This window comes from Lissotriton vulgaris, chromosome 6, assembly GCF_964263255.1.
Source record: "Lissotriton vulgaris chromosome 6, aLisVul1.2, whole genome shotgun sequence".
Classification (NCBI taxonomy): domain Eukaryota; kingdom Metazoa; phylum Chordata; class Amphibia; order Caudata; family Salamandridae; genus Lissotriton; species Lissotriton vulgaris.
This window is the reverse complement of record NC_141694.1, coordinates 898440520-898462271: the sequence shown is the minus strand read 5'-3', so window position 1 is coordinate 898462271 and position 21752 is coordinate 898440520. Positions and strand designations below refer to the sequence as shown.

The window sequence follows — 21752 nt, the reverse complement described above, 5'->3', positions numbered from 1 at the left end:
ACCAATCCACTCCTGAGCCTAGCACGTCCTCAAAGTGCTCAGCAACAACATAGAAACTCTGGGTTTTGGTGACGTCGCGACAGACCTCATTCCAGCTCCGTGTCGTCAGGGATGAGGGTGGGGCTTGCGCTACCGACGGACATTGGTGACGTGGCAGGCACAGACTTCGGACTATACACCGGGGAAGGTCGCGTTGGCACGACCGTCAGTAAACCAGATCTGGAATCGGATCCCTAGGAACCCACCAGAGTCGTGGCCGGAGCTGACGGCGTCGAACCCAATGGGGCCCCTTCTTACTTCGCGGGCGAAAGGCTCTCCAGCAGGGTCATTCTGCTCAAATATGCGGCACATTTCCTCGTAAACCTCTTGAGCGGGAATCACTTCGGCTCCCGGAAAAGGGTTGGGGGGCGGATTGTCGTGTTTATATCTAGGACCCTAATTCAATATTCCCAATTTATGCCCTTGTGGGGTTATAATCAATAATATCCTGAAAAAGGCATAAGAATCAGATCCATATTCAGTAATAGCCCATGCAGTCCAAAGCACAGCACGGCTACTCCCATCGACTCCTAAAAAGCACAACATGTTCTTTAAACAAACCAAGCCTCCAGCAGCCTGGGAAATCCCCCCTGCTTTTGTTTTGATTTGAACAAGAACTCCTGAAGTCCAGAAAGAACTGTTAGTTCTTAGTGACGTCTTATGTCCAACCTTACATCAAACCCGGCACCTTCCAGGTATAAAATACCAACAGTTGCCTCAAGCAAACACACAGTGGTTTGGAGCAGAGCTGCCATCTACTTGCCCGAGAGCCCAGCTGATACGAGAGCCCGCGGAAGCCGCCCCTCCCGATTGACGCACTGAGATAGACGCTGTCTTTTTCTCCAGCAGAGAAAATCCAGCTCCGGTGTTTTCAGCCTACCCTTGCGGGTTGCTGGGATATCGAGTCCTGAGGAAAGAGATACCAGACCTCCCACATTCTATTACCAAGGTACGGAGCTGACTAAACCCTTAAGAGAATTCTTGATGCAGATTCTTGGCAAAATAATCTTAACCAACTTAACTTAAACTGCTACTTACTTATCCCTTCCCACGTATTAGGCTTAGGTCAGGTACACCGGGGTAGGCTTAGTTAGAAGCACCAGTTGAGTACGTTAGTCAATGTATTTATGTATGTATATATTTTATCCATTTTAAAATATCATATGGCTAAGAAACCATATCAATGCTTTTACAGTATTATTTCATAATCCTACTTTTACTGTACGCACTTTACTTAACTTTAAGTATTGCAATTGTGGCAATTCATTTCTCTTGCATGAGAAAGAAGACTGCTCAATAAATAACACCTTTTTATTGAAAACGCCCGTCTCTCTATTTCTCTGCACTCTGGTGAAACTAAGTATGCACTGCTGACTGAGTGAAATAGCTGTCTATGGTTTTCACACGACTCTAGAGATATACTCTTATTCTGAGGGAGCAAAGTTGTCATGTTTATGCGGTTGTCGGAAACTGAATCCCTTCTTGTCTGAGCCAGGGGAGCTTGTCCCTCCCTATTCATTCAAGAAAGTTTCCAGTGACCTCTGAGCTAGCTGACGCAAACCTAATTAAGTTGAACATAGTCAGTAGAGACCTAGATGACCTCAGTCCTAAGTCTACACTGCTGTTTATGTTATTCCAATGCGCAGCGCCTATTGGGAAAATAGGAACTACACTACAGGATGACACTTAGTTCACTCTGGCTCTGCAGAACCGTGCCTAGAGAGTGGGTGACCCTTACCTCTATCTGCGACAAACGCCAGTTGAGGTGAAAACAGACTCCTCTTGGACTTCTTATACCTCTTCCCAGTGTCCCAAGGAACGCAAATGGGAGGAAGAGGACTTAGGCCTCCATGAGCGGTACAACAACCTTTTCTTCGATCGGGACTGTGACCTCCTCGGAGTCTCGCTAGACGGTGTCGACTGCCTGGCTGCGAGTAACTTCATCTTCCGCTCCCTCAAGGTCTTCTGACCCATCAGTCAACAGTCCGAACACAACTTTATATCGTGTTAGCGCTCAAGACACCAAAGAAATATGCGGTGGGGATCGGTGACCGATGTCATGCGGGAACAAGTCCCGCAAGGCTTGAAACCTATGTTCCTCGAAGACACCCCTCGTACAAGTCGGAAAAATCCAAATTTCGACAAAAGTCAAGAAAAAGCCTGCCAAAAAGCAGCAGAGGGGTAGCTTTTCCCAGATCGGCGCTAAACTGGCGCGAAAAGAACTGACGTCCACACGCTTGGGTGGCGCCTATATAGGTACTGCAACGTCATAACTGACGCTAACTACGCGGACGTCACATTGAGCCGAATGGAGCCACCAGACTTCACGCACAGAGGGTATTGCTCAGGAAACGTTTTCCAGATTCAGCCTGATGCCTGGGAAATTCATAGGTAAGGAATCTGCAGCTAGAAGTCTATCAAATTTCCCAAAGAGCAAGAGAGGATCCTTCAATTTCAGGACAGTGCGTGCTTGCCCTCCTCTTTCCTCAATGGACTTAACACACTTAGATTCCTGCGGCCTCCTGTTCAATGGGACGCACAAAGCCGCCCAAGGCTGAACTGTCATCCTCCCCATGGAGACTGCCACTCCAGCAACAGGATCTGCTAAGCTGGACGCCATCACTGAGTAAATGGGGTGTCTTTTTGTTTCAAAACTTTATTTTTCCAGTCTATACATTAAAACAAAACCATATCTGCCATCCTTTCAGTGTATGTATGCAGATCGACAACCTCATTAGCGGCACTTAGGACTACAGGCGGCATCAGGGAGGGAAGGAACACAAAAAGCATACAATAATAGCACAGTGAGAAGGAGCCAGGCATGGCGCGGATTCAGGCGGTGAACATCACTGGGGTCCATGCCCCTGCTCCCCGTCAGACCCAGACCCAACAGGCGCATCCAACCCACCACTCTCACTGTCAGCCGTGTGGCATGAGGAGGGCTCCTTCTCTGCCAGTCCCGATGCACACATTACACGCCAGGCCATTAGGTCATCCTGTAGCTTCTCATCCCCCCGAGTGAGTTGCATGTGAGTTTCCTCGGCCAATGACCACTCCCTTACATCTGAGCCCCTCGCCCCATCCAAGTTATCGCCACCCTGCGCCTGGATAGCACCAACATTAATTGGAGGAATTTGTACGAGAGGTTTTTTGGGGGGGCGAGTCCCTTTTCATGTCCTTATAGAGGAGTCAAAGCAGCCTACGCCCCTTGCCACAGTAAAGGAAGATGTCTAGGGTGTGGGTCAGTGGTGGTGCGTCTGGGTACAGGGGCGAGGTTACCTTCGCCACCTCCTGAAGGCCACCGAAATGTAGGTATTGTACCCGTCCAAGACTAAATGCCTCTTCCACCTGCTCATAAGTAAGAAAAGACTCATTAGGGTAAACGTCAGCCAAAACTTCGCAGTCTCCCTCCCTCCAGGAACGAAAGGACATATTGCCCCATATCGATGAAGGGGGCCAGTATCCAAATCGGGAGCTCCCTGTGAAAGGGTGCCCTCCGCAAGACCCTCTCCACAAACCGCTTCCACACACTAGCCGTGTGTCGCACCACATATGGAAGGGACGTGTCCGCCCCCTTGCCCCGCATATGGGCAACCTGTAGCGCTTGGGTATCTGCCCTACCAGAGAGGAGGCACGTCTCCCAATAGTCAGTAAACCAGCGGGCCGCATGTTGCAACGAGGCCGCATAATAGTATAGGTCAAAGCGTGGGGCTTCAAGGCCCCCCTCCTCGTAGCTACGGACAATGGCGTGTAGAGCCACCCTACTACGCCGGCCCGCCCAGAGCTGGGGCGTGAGAAGCGTATTAAGAGTGCGGAAGACTCGTGTTGGGAGCGGACACAGCGAGCTCCGGAGGACATATAACATCCTAGGCAGCATCACCATCTTGGCGACGGCCAGTCATCCCATCAACGAGAGAGGTAGAGAGCTCCAGAAAGACACTGTCTGTTGTAGGGACGCGAGTATACGATCCACATTCTGGGCTAACGCCTGTGCGTCCGTCGGAGCCACCCGTATGCAGAGATAACAGAACCCTTCCCGTTCCCAGCGCAGGCAGAGGTCAGGCAGGTCTCCCGAAAGGCATTGAATCCAACCCCGCCAGTGGGAAGATCAGGGACTTATGGCGGTTGAGTGGTAACCCCGAGACCTCCCCAAACCGGTCCAAATGATGCAGCAGCATCGGCACTGCGTCCCGAGGGGCGGTCAAATAGAACAAAGCGTCATCCACGTGTAGAGAAATGACATTGCACTTGTCCCCCGCTCTGACACCCCACCGCTCCATGTCAGTGCGAACCTGAACAGCGAGGGGCTCTATGGCCAGGGCAAACAGTAGCGGCGAGAGGGGGCCCCCCTGGCGCGTACCCCTGTCCCAGCTGCCACTCCTCGGACCTTGCACCCCCAAGCTTTACCCTGGCCCGCGGGGCAGTGTACAAGATGTGAATCCAGCAACAAAATTAGGGCCTAGCCCCAAGACACGGAGGACCGCGAGAAGATAACCCCAGTCAACTGTATCGAACGCCGGGGGGCGGAGCTAGCCGGCGTCTATGGCGGGCGCATAAGAGCGGAGCTCCGTGCTAGCGCTGCCAAAGATCCGTAAATAATCCTTTTATAGCGGCGAACATCGTGTGATTCCAGTGGGGGCTGACTCCCCTACCCCCTGCGGACCTCCGACGTGAATTTGGGTGAGGCTCAGGCACGGGAACCACCTGCAGCATCGCGGATCGGAGAACGACGGACCAGGCCAAGATCCCCGGCCTTTCCTGGGGCACGTAGCCGTGCTGCGTCACCCGACGTGCGGCCGCCTGGTATGAGCGCCCCGACGCTGATTGAGCTCCGAGATCGGCGGCTCCCGCGGCCCCTCCTGCACGCTGCAAACACAGCGAAGGGTCTCTGAAGAGCTCGCTGGACACGCCGAGGCACACAGTGGAATCCAGCGTGAGGCGACTTTGCAGGGCAGTCACCGGTCGAGCCCACGTGGCGCCGGCGGAGACCCGCGCTAGCACAAGCGCCTTTGCGCACTGCCGGTAAGGACCCCCTGGTCACCTGAAGTCGCGGCGTACTGCTTGGGGAGACAGTGGCTGCTTTGGGACGGAGGGCCCACGACACGAGGACTACACGCTGAGGAGGTCGGGGGGCGTCCTGGGGTTGACGAACCCTGTGTAGGGATTATCGCCGACCGGCCATCTTAGACTATAGGCCCCACTGAGCACGCCAGGCTATACGTGAAAGGAGGCCAGGACAACGGGCCCCCGGTACCGGCCTGTGCACGGGGAGGGATCCCTCATCGCTCATTTGGGGGGCTATTGAACTCTTAGGCTTGTGGACACTGGCCTCCCCAGCCACTGGAACGATGGGCAAGGGGGACAAGACGCAGTCGAAACTCGCGTTTGACCAGAGGAGGCAGAAGGCGCCGGAAACTCCAGCTGCCCAGTCCCCGGGGGCTGCTGCTGACCCGAGTACAGCACTGTGCGCAGAAATAAAAGGTATGCTCAATACAATGGAGAAAGGTCTGCAGGAGAGCATGTCAGCCATTGGCACCAAGATTGACGCCCTGGCGTATCGGATGGACCGGATGACTGAGAGAGTGGACAAGCATGCGGAGCGGCTGGACATGGCAGAGCGCAGGTTGACGGAGGCGGAGGAGGCGCAGACAGTATGGGACGCTGACCGCAAGCAATTTGGGAGGCTGCTTCAGGTGATACAGGAGAAATCGGAAGACTTGGAGGCGCGCTCCAGGCGATCTAACATCCGCGTCACGGGTGTGGCGGAGTCGACCCAAACGGGTAAAATGGAACTCTTTATCGAGAAACTTCTTAAGGCGTTATTGGGGGACGACACCTTTTCCCCCATGTTCATAGTGGAGCGTGCCCACCGCACCCTGGGACCAAGGCCTCCTCCAGGCGCGAATCCTAGGCCAATAATAGCGAAAATCCTCAACTACAGGGACAGAGACGCTGCCCTCCGCGCCGCTCGAGAGAAGGGGAAGCTGCAGTACGAGGGAATGAACATTTCGTTATACCCTGATTTCACCTCCAAGGTACAGGAGGAGAGGCGGCGATTCGTCCCCTACAAGAAGCAACTCAGAGACCTGGGGTTGGACTACGCCATGTTGTACCCGGCGCGGCTGCGCATCAACAGGCAGGGCCACTCGCACTTTTTCACCGATCCCAGAGAACTGCAAAAATCCCTGAAGCAATGGATGCAGGAGAACCGAGGAGACCCGACGGCGCCCGGAGAGGAACACACGTGGCGCTTCCCGCCTTATTCACTACTAGATGAGGCGTTTAGGGCTGACCTGGGGGAGGACATAGATACCTTCTTCGCCACTAACGTAGGCTCAGTGGACAGTTTTGGGACAGTTTGGGAGGCATTCAAAGTTTATGTCAGGGGGGTAGTCATGGCGAAACATTCCAGTGTCCTCAAAGCGATTAGAAACAGGCTTAAGAATCTTGAGGGGCAGATTGCAGACTGCGAACGCCGCCAGCTACTGGACTCGACGCCGCTCGGGATGGGTCATTGCAAGGCCTACTGCAAGAGTTCCATGAGGAGGCAGATAGAGAGGTCAGACATCTAGGGAAATATGCGACAGCGCGCACGTATGGAGAGGGAGAACGACCTGGAGCACTGCTAGCTAGGATAATGAAGGGCAGCAGGCGCAGACAGACAGTCCCGGAACTACGAACTCCAGGGGGGGCGAGGGTAACAACGGAGGACGACATTCTAGCGGAGTTTCGGAGATTTTATGAGGACCTATACACTACCAAGATCACAGGGGTGGAAGACCAAATAGACAACTATTTAGACTACATCAAAATGCCGTTCCTCGAGAACTGGCAGAGGGAATTCCTGATGTCCCCTATACTCCGTGAGGAAATATCGCGCTAGACACCATGAGGTCGGAAAGTGCGCCCGGGATTGATGGACTGACAGTGGCATTCTATAAGGCATACAAGGACAGGCTGTTGCCTTACCTCTCCACCCTCTTTGACGAGATATGCGAGTACGGCGCTATGCCGCCCTCGATGAGAGAAGCGCTCATCGTCACGATATTGAAGCCAGGCAAGCTTCCTGATCTTCGAGGTTCATACCGCCCTCTGTCCCTTCTAAATGTAGACGCTAAGCTTTATGCGAAGGTCCTGGCGACCAGACTGGCACTGGTGGCCCCGGAGCTAGTAGCCCCGGAGCAGGCAGGGTTTATCCCAACTAGGAACCTCACTTACAACATCCGCACTGTCATGGGGGCCATGCAGCACACTAGGCATGATACTAAAGCCATGGCGGTCTTCCTTGACATGGAGAAGGCCTTTGATTCCGTGGAGTGGCCCTTCATGCGTAAAGTGCTGAAGAGGCTGGGGCTGGGGGAGCTCTTCCTCCAGCCCCTGGGCGCGCTTTACCATATGCCCACGGCGAGGATCAGACTGGGGGACGCGGTCTCGAAGCCGATCACCATTAGCAGAGGCACGAGGCAGGGGTGCCCCCTCTCCCCGCTACTATACGCATTGGTGGCGGAGCCACTGGCGTGCGCGATTCGGGAATACCACTCCTATGAAGCCATCAGCTATCCTACCTACAAGATTGGCATATCCACGTACGCGGATGACACCCTGCTATACGTCAGAGACCCGGCCAATAATCTGTCTTCGGTCTAGAGGGAGGTGGTTAGGTTTGGCGCACTCTCGGGACTAAAGGTCAACTGGTCAAAATCAGTAGCCTTCCCGCTGACCCCGATCACCGAACCTTTCGAGATGGACTACCCGCTCCAATGGTCCACAGAACCGGTAAGGTATTTGGGCATCATGCTCCACACAGATCCTGACATTATGATGAGGGAGAACTACGGGGTTGCCTACAGTAAACTCGTAGACTACGTCGAGCTTTGGATTAAGCTTCCGCTGTCGCTGATGGGTAGAATAGCTATGATGAAAATGGTTATTCTCCCGAGGTTTCTGTTTCTCTTCAATAATCTCCCGATGGTCCTCTCGAAAGCTTTCTTTGCGACCATGAACAAATTACTGGTGAGACTGGCGTGGGCTGGAAAGCAACCTAGAGTGCAATGGAAGGTACTACAATTGCCATACGAGCAGGGGGGTCTGGCTGCTCCAGACCTGGAGCGCTATTACAGGATTGCGCAGGCCTCCCATCTCCACACCTGGATTCATGGCGACCAGGACATCCCGCATGTGATCCTGGAGCGGCTGTTCGCGGACCCCACCCCACTTCCAGCGACCATCTGCGGTCCCAAGGACCGCAGAGTGGGCGTGCTGGACTCCCTCCTGTCCACTAACCACGCCTGGCATTCTATATTGCAGCGGCAGGACAAGGTGCTGATGTATGCGCCCAACATGCCGATACAGTGGGCGCTTTGGCTCCCAACATTGGCGGAACCTGGTGTATACAAGGTCCTCAACGAACTAGGCGCACGCACCATGGGGGACCTCTTTGTGCAAGGGAAGGTGAAGACGTGGGAACAGCTCGCGCACGGGGGGGAGCGTACCTCCTTGCTTCAGCGCTTCCAGTATCATAAGGTGAGAAGTGCGCTGCTGGATCAGTTGGGCCCCGACTTGGAAGAACCTCCTGCAGTCCCGGAACTAGTATACGTCATAGACACTGAGAACCCGAAGAAGCTGATTTCTAGGCTTTATAAGATAGGCCATGAGCACACGGCACTGCAATACACTAGGGCGCGTTTAGCCTGGCAGACTGACCTAGGGACCCAAATTGACGACGGCATGTGGGAGTACTGCTGTGCGGCCTCCAGGCGCATTTCCCTGAACGGGCGGCACCGCTTGATCCACTTTAAATTCTTGCAGCGGGTGTACCACACGCCGGAACGATTGCACAGGTACGGCCTACGGGACACGCCACGCTGTGAGAGATGTCATGCCCCAGTGGCGGACTTCCTGCATTTAGCCTGGTGGTGCCCGGGAGTTCAGAAGTTCTGGGCCTGCGTATTTGCAGAAATGAGCAATATAGTGGAGCTGGACTTGGTACTTGACCCGGCCCTCGCTCTGATGGGATACACAAGGGAGATACCTGTCTCAGTGAGAAAACTGGTGAGCATGGGCATGCTCCTTGCAAAACGGGTAGTGGCACTATGCTGGATGAGGGGCCCCTTACCTACACTGAAGAGGTGGACTGGCGATATGAAGTACTGCAACACTCAGGCGGACGCATACAGCGAGCTCCTCCCGCCCCGAAATCGCCCCAAGAACTTCTGGGGGCTATACCAGACTTACCTAACCTCCAGAATGGACGAGGATGTATCTGTGGAGGGGGAGGGGGAAGATCAAGAGAGTGACCCGCACATGGAGCCTGGATAACTCTGTCAGGGCTCCTCCCTACACTGTGGTATGTCACTGGGCGGGAGAAGCCACCCCACCCCTAGCTGTGTGAGACAATAGGAGACACCCTCTAGATTGTGGGTAGGCAGCATGCGGCACGAGCCAATACACGTCACCGGGACGCACACTAACAACCACGAGGAGCACAAACAAGGGACCAGTTGTGGGATGGGGGGGTTCATGGGGTGGGGTTTTGGTTGGGAGAAAATGATAAAAAAATGTACAGTTTTGTTCCTATATATACAGTGCACACCGCAACACAGATAGGATTGGCGGGCGGGGGTGGTCCTGCTTGGCCCGCACTGTTGCTGAGACCTGGGCTTGATCTGTATGTCCTACTGCTTGCTATACGTATGTGCCATGGTTATGGCGAGGCAGCCCACTGCCGGCCCGAGATGGGTTGTAGGCGAATGGCTCTTCGTACTATGTAATGTGCCCTTATTTTTGCATGATAAACACAATAAAAAATTTTTTAAAAAAACTGTATCGAACGCCTTGGTGAGGAAATGGGGTGTATTTAATGGCATGGTAGTGCCACCTCACTGGGTAATACACTAACCAATCCCCTTGGGACCCTTCGGTTTCGTGTATCAAACACTGCTCAATCCTGAGCAGCAGTGGCACCGAGAAGAAAGGCTTCCCCATAGAAACAAGTGTACAGCATTTACACAGCACCCAAACAACTGTAGAAGAAAACCACGCAACACAAGAAATTCGATACCAATTTATATAAAATAGACTGTTTTTATAAGAATTTAGACACTAGAACAAAAAAGATCCACTGCAGTGTTCGGGAGAATTATATACTACAAGCAATAATACATCAGTGCAATTTCACTCCATCTCAAGCAGGCCTATTTCCAAAGGGTCGAAGTGGCAATGTGGTTGAGTAGAAGCCCTTGGGACGACCAACTCCAGCAAGGGGACCAGTCAGGTTACTTTTACAGAGGAAGCAGTCCTTCAGCAGTACCAGGAACTTCATCCGAGTTGCAATGCATTCCTATGGATCATTCCTTATGCAAGGGAGGAAGTATGCCAAAGATGCCCGAAAGATGCTGTTGATGCAAAGCGGTTGACAGGGTCTTTCTGCAGGGATTCCTCGGTCCACACAGATGTTTCTGTTTGCAGGGTTGACATCTCTCAAATTCCTCTCTGGTCTGGCCAAAGTCCAGCCAGCCATTTCTGTGGTCACAGTCAATCCTTCTGAGGGTCCCAGACACTTTCAGACAGAACTCCCGGGCTTAGGAACATGCTAACGACTCTCAGGAAGGAGAAGGAGGGACTGCAGGGCAGAGAGGTGTCACCTCCGTCCTAAAGGGGGCAACTTAGGTGTTGGCCCCAAAAGGTAGGCTTCAGAGACTAAGTCATCATTGAAGAGCAGATGTAGGACACCTAAGGGGAGGGCTGCCCCATTGTTGAGGTAGACAGGCTGGCATGGGGGGGCAGAGAGGGGAAACTAGTTGCCAAACCGGATTTCCCCAGAGAATGAAGCCCTGAGGTAGTTAAATCCTAGGTGTGGGCTAGTGAAGACTACACAAGTGGGAGTGGTCCGAATGGGGCATCCGGGGATAGCTAGGTGCCGCACTCCAAAGGACATGGTCACCAAGGGGGAGGGTCCTTAGTAACCATTGACTAGCAACCACATCTTGCCCTGGGGGAATTTTCCGAGAATAAAGGTTGAGCCCCTGGCACCCCGTCTTCGGATCTCAACTGACCTGGAAAGAGGAGCAAAGGAGTGCTCTGCTACATCGAGGAACAAGCAAAAGAGACTGTATATTTGAAGGACTGCGCCTGCGGCACCTGGTGACTACCGAAGAGAGGGATTGAGCCTGCCATGTCCTGCTCAAGGAGAAGTTACCTCCATTGCCCAGCAAAGTCAAGACACTCCAAGAGCCTTATGTTAGAAGCACAGGGACACAACAGCTGACAAAGCCTGCTGGGGCAAGTTGGCAGCCCAAACTATTTAAGGGCCCAAAACTCGATGTAGAGTTTCACACAAGGTCACTGAGCCCACGAGTACTGTTGGAGAGCTGCTGGGACCCTCAGAGGACGAGCTTTCAACCACAGAAGGATTGGCCTGTGACCATGACACTAGGCAACTGGTAGCCCTGTGGCAACAGACCTTCGGCCAGGCCGAAGAGGACCTCATTAGGCATCAAACCTGCAACTAGGACACCCACACCATCTTCTTGGACAGAGGAGTGTCTGCAAGAAGACCCATCGACCGCGTTGCATCCACATCATCCTTGAGCATTTTCCGCACCTTCAGCATTCTTCATCCCTTGCATGAGGACCACTTCCAGTGGGAAAACTTGCCCTGGATAAAGGTGCCTGGATCGGACCAAGGATTGCTTCTTTTGGCTAGGTAACTGTTGTTAAGGACCTGATCCCCCGCAACTGGCTACCGACTAGAGTCGGTCACCTACTGTTACCTCAATTGGCGGCATTGCAGTGAGCCCAACATTGAAAAAGTATCTAAGTGGCAATTTTGTTGAATTTCCCAGGGCTTGTTCGCAGTTAAGTGAACAGTCTTAATTTAATAATTGTTGTACATTCTGTATCTACAATTATTTTGCTGCCGTTTACATGCTTTACACTACTTCTTCTGTGTAAGCCTTGCTGCTTAATGCCAGAGATACCCCAGATTGAATTGAGGGTTCGACAGACTAAACTCACAGGTCCTAATGGGGGTTGGAAGTGTATTTCACGATGAGGTCACATAACCACACCATGTAGCACACCCCATTTTCTCATGTGGACCTTGGCATTACCATGGGCAGAACTAGGCTTGCGTTAGATATTCTTCTTGACTGTACCAAAAAAGAATACCAATGTAAAAAAAGAAGTTTGTCACATAAGGCAGGGGTAGATGCAAGGCACATTCCACTCAACAAGCAAACCATAAACTGTCCCTTCTCGAAAAAGCAGCACCAGTACACACATTCAGGATTAGTTGCTGCCTTAATCAGCTTGTACTGTCCAAATATAACCTACCTACCTACCCTTGCCATTCCCATTTTACAAATGTATTTTATACTTTACAGTACTTACAAGCACTTTCTGCAACCAGCTAAGTCATAGTGATTAACCAGGATACCAGTTCTAGCGACGTATGAAACAAGAAAAGAACAGTCCAGGAAGCAGCAAAGTATTTGCTCGCCTTTTAAGACACTTCTGACGGAATATAAGGATCTTGCTGATAGCGTCTTTCAGCAAAAGGAGCCACATCTACTCGCAATGTCAATATTTTATAGAGGAAACCCTACAAGGTCACAAACTTCCTCCTCTCTCCTCTCGGACATGTCTGCCATGCTGGAAACTAGACTGTAGGAGTGATTCGCTCACCTCTCCTGCTGGAAGAGGTGGCTCCTTTTCTGTGGTAGAAACAGTTAGTAAGAGGACAAGATTCAAATCGAATGAGCAGCAGCACAGGATGGCACAATGTCATGAGAATGATTGCACCTCTCCTGCTCTTAGGCAGCTTCTTGTTGGTCTTAGGCACAAGTCGCCCAGGTAAAGGAGAGCAGTCCAGCTGATCCACAAAGCATTGAGGCAAAGAGGGTCCTCTACCTAAACAGGAAGTGAATAGAGGGACTTAAATTCTCTTCCAGAGGTGAATCGCTTCTCCTCTGTGATTAAATATGAAACCACTTATGTGAGAATCTGTTTTGGCCACAAAAAAACATTCTGTTTTCTGAGCATAGCGCCAATTAAGCAGAACTTTCTAGAGGGACCTGAAGAGAGCTGTCTCTGTATATACTATACCAAAGTACTGAGCACAGTGACTTCTCAGAGGCTGAAGTAGATCACACGAAAAGCTCCATTTGTGGTAGCGTGGTCGAGCATTTAGACTTAGAGGGCTGGGTTAAGCATTTTTTGTAAACACTCAAGCAAGAAATAATTTCACACACTCTGAATAAATCCAAGATCAATTATTTATAAAAAAATTATTAGATTAATTTAGAACCAAGAGGAACTCCGTGTCAGAGGTCACTGGGCCCAATGTTAGTCAATGGAGACTGAGGGCACTGAACAAGGTGCAGATTGCAGGGAGGTACCGGTGGTTTCAGGGCACAGGCCCCAAGGGTTAAGGTGAGCACGGGGGCCACACCGCAGCACCAAAGCTACACCACCAGCGCCTCAGGGGCAATTCAGCGTCAGGCGCCCAATATTCTTCAATGCGGATTCTATGTCGCACAAAAAGGCTGCAGGCTCGGACCAGGAGGCTAGATGAAGGTGACCACTGGTTGGCCAGGTAAGTTGGGATGCAGGTTAAGGTCTAGACACTGTCAGTTTGGTGACCCAAAGGCCGGGGGGCCGATGATGTTGTGGTACCTTTTGGTGTCAGATTTTCTTGGTTAGAGCCAGTCTTAGTAAGAAGGACCCTTCGTGTAGAGGCTACAGGCGACTTTGTGGGGTCCAGCAGATGTCCACTACCAATGGAGTTGAGGTCTGGACCGCTGGGGTATCACCACTGGACAGGTAAGCAACTCAGACTCCGGCCATGGGTGTCTGGTTCAAAGTGGGTAGGGGTTGCAGATCCCTCTGGATTCCCTGTCCTTGGAGTTGGAGTTTTCTGGACAGGCCTGCTGTCCTTGGGAAATCTGGTCTGTGTTGAAGAGTGGCAGTCTTCCTGGGGTTCTTGGAAGTCGCTGGCCAAAGGACATGAGTAGTCTTCTTTGCAGGCTATTATTCCGACTAGCCAAGTATTTTTAATTTAATTTTTTTCGAAAACCTTCCTCCACTCCTTTTCTTATGATGATAGGTCCTAATACTATTAGTGCTCACGTACCCATCAGTCGTAGCACACCACATTCTGCAGCAGAACATGTTAGGTTATGTTATGTTAGCATTTGGTAAAGCGCAACAGCTGCCCCAGCAAAGAGGCGTCCCGGCGCTAAGGAACCACAGAGAGCTCTAACAGAGGAAGAGAAGGAAGACAGCTAGGAGACCTAAGGAGAGGGGAACAGGTGGGTTTTGATGGCTTTCCGGAAGGCAGACAGATTTTCCAGTGAGCGAATCAAGAACCTAATGATGAAGCATGCCACTGAGGGGTAACGCTGGTGGGTGGGAGTTACTTAAAGAAATATTTTTTTCCTCAAAAAAAAAAAACACCTGCAAAGTAAGCAGAAAGAAAAAATCTCTTGACAAAGTGACTCTTTGGTTTGGAGTACAACGTATTGGAGGATGCGTCTTTGTGTCCCTCTCCTCTCCCCCCCTTGTTCTTTTCATATAAGAATGGATTTATATACTAAAGGGGCATATTGCTCATGCAGCTATATCCTCACTTGTGGTATAGTGCACCCTGCCTTAGAGCTGTGAGGCCTGCTTGATGGGTGATTTACTTATGCCACAGGCAGTGGTTGTGGATATGACCCACAGGGAAGTGTGCCATGTCGACTCTTCAGTTTGGTCTGCACCAAAATACACAGTCTGCAATGGCAGTGTCTATGTGCTTGGTGAGGGGTCTCTGAGGGTAGCACAATACATGCTGCAGCCTTTAGAGACCGTCTCTGGTCACGAGGCCCTTCGTACCACTGGTACCTTTTACAGGGGACTTGCATGTGAGCCAGAGGTGTGCCAATTGTGAAAACAAAGGTACAGGTTTGGGAAAGAACACAGGCACTGGGAACCGGATTGCATGGACCCAGTGCACACTCAAAGTGCATCAGTTATCAGGCAAAATGTGGGGGTAATCGTGCAAAAAGGGGCACTTTCCTACAGGAACATCATATTCACTGCCAGCACTCTGGCCAGAAGTGGTACAGGCAGAAAGGTGTACAGGAGGCCATAATTCCACTAACAACTAAAAGCTTCGCCGAGCGAGTGCCGCCTTGGAAAGTCCAACGCGCAGAAAAATTGATTATTTCAAAAAGTAACATGGTCTGAAATGGCATCGGATACATTGTATAAAGTGTACATCAGACTAAAGCAAGCATCTGATGTTGATTAATTGTAAAGAAATTTACCCTTTATTTGATTTCTTCACAGGATCGTCCACAAAGATCGAAAAGGCAGCCGGAACATCAAGGGTCCCCAAATCTCCTTCAGAGTTGGAGTTGCCTGTAATATAATGAAATGTACATTACATGTCAACTAAGATTTCCAATGAATTACATTTTTGGCCAATACCAAGGAAGACAACCCAAAGGGATAATATGCAACTGTTTTAAGCAGAGTTGTGCCATCACTAAATAATTCCCAACTGCCAAATCAAAAATCTGGATGAAGGTGACAATAGTGTTATTATGACAACATTTCTTTAAGCACACAATACTTTATACAGATGGTCTACCAAGGCGCTCCACCCAATGAAAAACCAATACACAAGTTATTTATCAGCTGTACTAAAAATCTTGCAGCATTTTGTTTAAAGAAAAAATAAGACTAAAGATCCTTTAGTGCGTCATTGTTACAAAGTACTTAATGGAGCATGTGGCATTCCATGCACCTTATTCCAGGCAGTGGTAACATGTAGATGAAATCCAGCTTTGCATCTATTTAAGTTCAATCATAGAAGGTGCTTGGACCAAGATGCCGCAGATAGCCCCAAAAGATAATTGGAACCTGGGCCACACCTGGGCCACACCCCAGTCCTGTTTTTTGCTACTATGTGCCACACACAGGGAACAACCATGTGCAAATCACATTTAGCCCAGCCCAGCCCCACTATGGTCAGGTCAGATAGTGCAAGACCAAGCTTCCACTCAAGAGAAATACAATCAACCTCAGACTAGTTATAGCCTTGTTACCTGGGGTTGGGCAATGTCCTCTATTCCAATAAAATGGAGTAAGTGTTGCCCCTTAATTGCCTACATCGTTGTGTATTGCCACAGGGCTCTGTTTGTAGCTTTAGAGATTTAATTTTGGATTCCCTCAATGGGATTTCCTTTTTTGCTATCCCTATCATTTTAGTTTTTTTAAACAGCGTTCATTATTTTTTTCCAAAATAGTACATTAACATAATTGTTTGTCCCAAAGGTAAACTTTTACCACAATGTCATCTCTCTAAAGCTGGTACCCACCCACAACAATCCCAGTCTGGAATTGTAAATTTGCACCCAAATTTAACTTACAACCTAACAAGGGTTGCCCGACCACGTATTTGGTATAGCTAAGCCTGAGGAGGTTTGGAAGCCTATGCACATTCAACAATAGGTTCCACTACGAAAACACTGTAGCTTTCATCATTTGCTGCCCACCCTATAATAGCTTGGCCTTGTTTTAAGTCTCAGCAACTCATTTAGGTCACTGTATTGAATCCCTATGAAGTGGTAATGAAGCAACCTCTCATCACTTCCTTAAATACCCCCTGCAGACAATGCCATTGCCTTTATCCGTGTCTACCTCTCCCAACCTTCCTGGTGAATGTGGGTGTCTGTCTGTAGCTGTCACAGTGGTGTCACAGGGTAGAGTAAGCCATTTCCAACTGATATGCCACCAGACAGCAAGACTACACAAGTGTAACTGTGAATACTTCACTTATAAAAAAAATGTATATATATACACTCTGTAGTAGAAAGAAGAAATATACATGGTTGTCCGTTTTTCAGCTGCCATATCTCTAGCAGGTCTTCCCTATTTTTCTGCTCTGCAAGAGACAATGCTGTTGAATCCTGAAATGATCTAGGCATATGCCCAAATGCAATTAAATTCCCCTCCAGAAGTACAAATAGTACCCATGATCGGGTAGCTCTAGCCGGTTATATCTGGAAAAAATACTCATTACTGATGTTTGGAGCATGAAAGACAGATCCTCCTTCCACCGAACCCGCATCTTACAATGGAATAGTGCACTTTTAATGAAATGGAAAACAAATTTATAAAGCACACTAAACCTGAAGGTGTCCAAGCGCTGAGCCAAAAACAGCAAGCCACACTAGCGAACAGGGAACAATAAAGGAATAGAATTTACAAAGAGACATGAGAGGTTTTAAAATGTTTTCAAAACCAAAAAGATTCCAATACTGAGAGATGAGCTGGTACAGTGTTCCAAAGTTTTGCTGCTGCAACCGAAAGCAATGTCCTCCCAATCTAGCATTGGGAAACCTCTGAACAATCACCTTCCTGCAGAATGCGGATCCGAATAGTCTACGTGGCACATATCACTGAAAGAATGAACTAATATGCCTTGGTCCTTTATGGGGTAAAACCAGAAAGACCATGCCAAGCACTTTGAGGATTATCCGCTTTCTAAGTAGTAACCAGTGGGGAGCGCAAATACCTTCCCTGAACAAGTGATGTTTTAGAATGTTCAAAGTCAGACATACAGACGCATTCTGAATCACCTAAAGTTTATTCAGCATTACTGATGCTCAACTAGAGTGCACTACAGCAGTCTAAGCGAGATGTAATAAGGGCAATGATAACTGATTTGCACAGTTTAAGAGGAATAAAAGGAAAGTTTTTTTCTCAGACTTGATAAAAAAGAAAGTGCTAGTAGTCCTGCTAACCTGTGAAGAAGATGGAGAGTTGTCAGAGTAGCCAAAGATTTTCAGCCAACTCCACAGGGGTAGGTAGCGAGCCACAGGCATCCGGCCACCATAGTTCAGACTGAATGTATTGTTGTGCCCCAAACACAAGTACCTACGTTTTATCGACATTTAACTTTAGGAAGTTCTATTTCATGCTGATCATGCACTGTTATGATTGACGAGCCACAAGAGACAGGTTATCAGTAATAGACACTATGATTTGCGTGTCACCCCCATAAGATAAGACTTGGAAACCGAGGGATCACACAAGCTCTGCAAACAGGAAAATCTAAAGAATAAAAAGGGTGGGGCTAATAGCAGATCCCTGCGTCATCCCACAAATGGCTGCATGTCTTAGCCATAGCCTTGAATTCCCCACAGCAGACTATTTGAACCCTATCAGTAAGAAAGGAATGAAGAAGTTTCAAGGCAATAGAACTCACCTAAACATGCTGTAATCGCTGGACCAGGCTTAGGGGCGAGACTGTCAAACACACCCGATAAATCAAGCATCACAAGGATAGACGGCCTGCCATGGTCCACCTGGCAATGGATAGAATTTGCTGCCACAATAAGCACAGTCTCAGTGCTGTGTCCATTCTAAACCCATTCTGAGACGTGTCCAGAAGGTCATGAGTGTCAATAAATGTAACCAATTACGGGCTGATGTACTTTTCAAAAATGTTAGCAGGTGTGGGCAGAAAAGAAATAGGACGAACATTTTTCAAATCATCCGAATCAGCACTGGGCTTCTTATGCAAAGGTATAACTATGGCTTCTTCCCATAAGTTAGGAAAAATCCTGTTTCCAGTATAAGATTGAAGACTTTCTGCAAATATTCAGCAATACTCTCAGGTACAAATTTCAAAACTCTAGGTGAGGAAGGGTCTTCTTGGGATCCAGATGCTCCAAAGTCTCAGACCCAACTTGCCACCAAGACAGCGAAGCTCAAGAAGGTAACCACACAGAAACCTTTTATGAGATTTGCTATAGCATGTAGGACGTCTTCCAGCAGAAGCCAAATTGGATTCAGGGATGCTGTTGAGAAGAATGTTGCCTTCAATAAAGTGGGAAAGGATCAAGGTTTGCTCGGTGTGGAAATCTTTTTCAAGGTAAAAAGGGTTTCTCTTTTTCACGACAAAGCACGTCCAATACAGTCTTGGATTTCTTTTGGCAATGTGTTCTTCGAAGGACAGTTTGTGTGAGAAGTCCTCATATTTTGGAACACCACTTCGCCATGGAACGAAGCTTGATGACCTGCTGAACTCCACCCTTCCCCCACCACTAGACAGACCATGCCGGCAACCTCAGCATCATCTTGGACAGTAAGTTATCTATGAAGAAACAGGTAAAAGTATTCTCATCCAAATGTTTCCAGACCCTACCCATGCTCCGTAAAATTTTCAGTTGGCTCCCAATCAACATCAGAAGGACGACACTCCTACACTCGTCATCAGAAGGTTGTACTACGGGAACACTATGTAGGAATCACTGCTCGCCTCTTAAAGAAACTACAGACAATACAAAACTCAGCTGCTATGCTCGTCCTCGACCTCCCCAGACGGACACACATCACACCTAATCTCAAGAAGATACACAGGCTCCCAATCCAGAAGAGAAGCCTGTTCAGAATGTGGACCCACACACAAAGCCCTGCACAATGAAGGACCAGCATACATCAACAAACAAATGACCTTCCACCAACTGGCCAGACACCTGCGATCTGTCTCTCTTTTCCTCACAGACACCCCTTGGAACCGCCGAGCCAATAGCGGAGGACGATTCTTTTCTCACCTGGCGGCCAAAGCCTGGAACGACCCTCCCCTGCACCTTAAGGACACCTTATCACTCCAGCAATTCAGGAAAGGAATCAATGCTTGGCTGTTCGAATGAACAGAGCACCGTGAACCAGCTTGCAACTCAAGAACCTTGAGACCCTAAGAGGTGATTTTTAACGCTTTAGAATTACTGATTCATTGAGTCAATGATGAATCTAGGTGACTACTGGCTGCCAGTTTGGAGGCCGGAGGCGCACAGCCATGAATGTCAATGGCCGATAGCCAACCTTGAATCTGTAGTTATTTTGTGCTACTGGTAAGGATCAAATTGTGGAGCTTAGATAGGTGCACAACAAGCAATAATGGAATAACTTGAGGCACGTCTAGAGTCAATGTATGAGGTGGGCCAAGAGGATATTGATATTGTGCATCATTGACTTAAAGGTGAATTTAGATGCAGTTAGTGAGGATTGATAAAAGGAGTTCCATATACAGAATAAAGGTGAAAGGGGACAGAATGGATCTCACCACTACTTGCCTGTTCAGTGGAGATTTTGGGGAACGTGAACTTCCCTAGTGGGCAAACTGATAGCACCTGAAGGTAGTTTATTGCAAGGCTAGGTTAGAGAAACCCACACCTGCTTCCAGGATGTGGATCAGTCGCCCTTGGTTGGCTGCAGAAAGGGTGAGCAATATCAAGAGGAAAGGGATATTTTATTCATTGAAATGTAGCAGTCTCCATGCTACAGCATGGTCTGAAGGGGGATTGGTTACCTCGTTGATTAATATTCCAACTGATGCGATTCTGTAGTTATACGGTAACCATTTTCACAGTTATTTTGCAGTAACTGAATGATTGAGAGTAGTTGGCAAGATATTGTGGGTCCATCAATCGATCCTTGTTGAGGTCTCCCTAGTGAACCCATATATTTTCTTCAGTTCTAGCACCTGTTAAACATCAAAATCTAGCTAGAAGATGGAGCCATTCATCTAAATACTGAAACTTTAGTGAACACTGACCCATTATGGCCAGACTAAGGTTATCAGTTATTCTCAACTTGCAGAACACAAGCTTGAAGAATGTGACATGTCAGAGTATAAATCGCTTCTTGTCCAATGTCTCCTTCCACTACCTTCTCATGAAGAATCGTGTAGATATTAAAAGCTTCACTCAGACCTTTAGCAGATGCCACCCTCAATATCAAAGTAACACAACAATCTGTGTCCAGCAAGCCCTGCACTTCGGGTTTGATTTCTACAACATATCCCAATGGCCCTCAACATTTCCCAACTAGTTTCGACTTTTATCAAAGTTCACTCTACCAGAACTCATCATAATAACAGGAAACCTCCAACCAACCGAAACAATCTCCTCACACTTCCATTGTGAATATCCCTCAAGAATACGTACTACAGCGAAAGTGAGTAGACCACCTACAGAAAATGGAATTCTCAACTCCTCCAGTACTGGATTCCAATCTTCCCTCTGACTTTTCCCCATTCTGCATACCAGTAGCATAAGTGGGACAGCTCTCCAAAAGGCTCTCTGAAGGCTTCAACAAACTGACAGACATCCACATAGTGAGATTCAAAGAAAGACTATGGCTTACCAAAACAAATCTAAACGTTTGAAATAGAACTTGATTATGTACAATGCCAGTGGAATATTTCAAACATGTCACCACATCAAGTGCGTTTCAGAGAAGCAGCATAGTATCCACTTAGAATTCCACAGCCCAAAATGCACCACCATCAAAATCTTACACACCAATGCCTTTTGCAAAACAAATAAAGCGGATTCAAACCAAAAACATGGAACAGTACTTCAGGAGGCCTATGTGGTTGAGACCAAGATAGACATGAGAACTGTCATGTACAGATGTGGGCAACATTTAGTTCCATGTAACAGATGTTGGACAATATAACACTTTTTTTCTCTCTACATGTAATCTTTACTTCTGAAATTATACACTTATTGAGTAGACATTTGACAAGAGGACTACACCTTGAGGACCTCCATAGGTTATGGTAGTGGTCTCAAAAGACAGAACCGAATTTGATCTTTCAAGTAAAACTGTCCGAAATGGACATCAACCAGGCAAAATGAGTTAATCCTATTTTT

The 21752-nt window shown here is 48.8% G+C and overlaps 1 protein-coding gene across 1 annotated transcript in view; it reads right to left on the bottom strand.

Moving 5' to 3' along the window:
* The window catches only part of BUB1 (BUB1 mitotic checkpoint serine/threonine kinase), a 1006269-nt gene that overhangs the window by 672774 nt on the left and 311743 nt on the right, over positions 1-21752 (bottom strand). The window contains exon 14 of the mRNA XM_086926890.1: positions 15348-15441. Within this exon, the coding sequence (XP_086783016.1) occupies positions 15348-15441 (94 nt within the window). The remainder of the gene's footprint in view (positions 1-15347; positions 15442-21752) is intronic.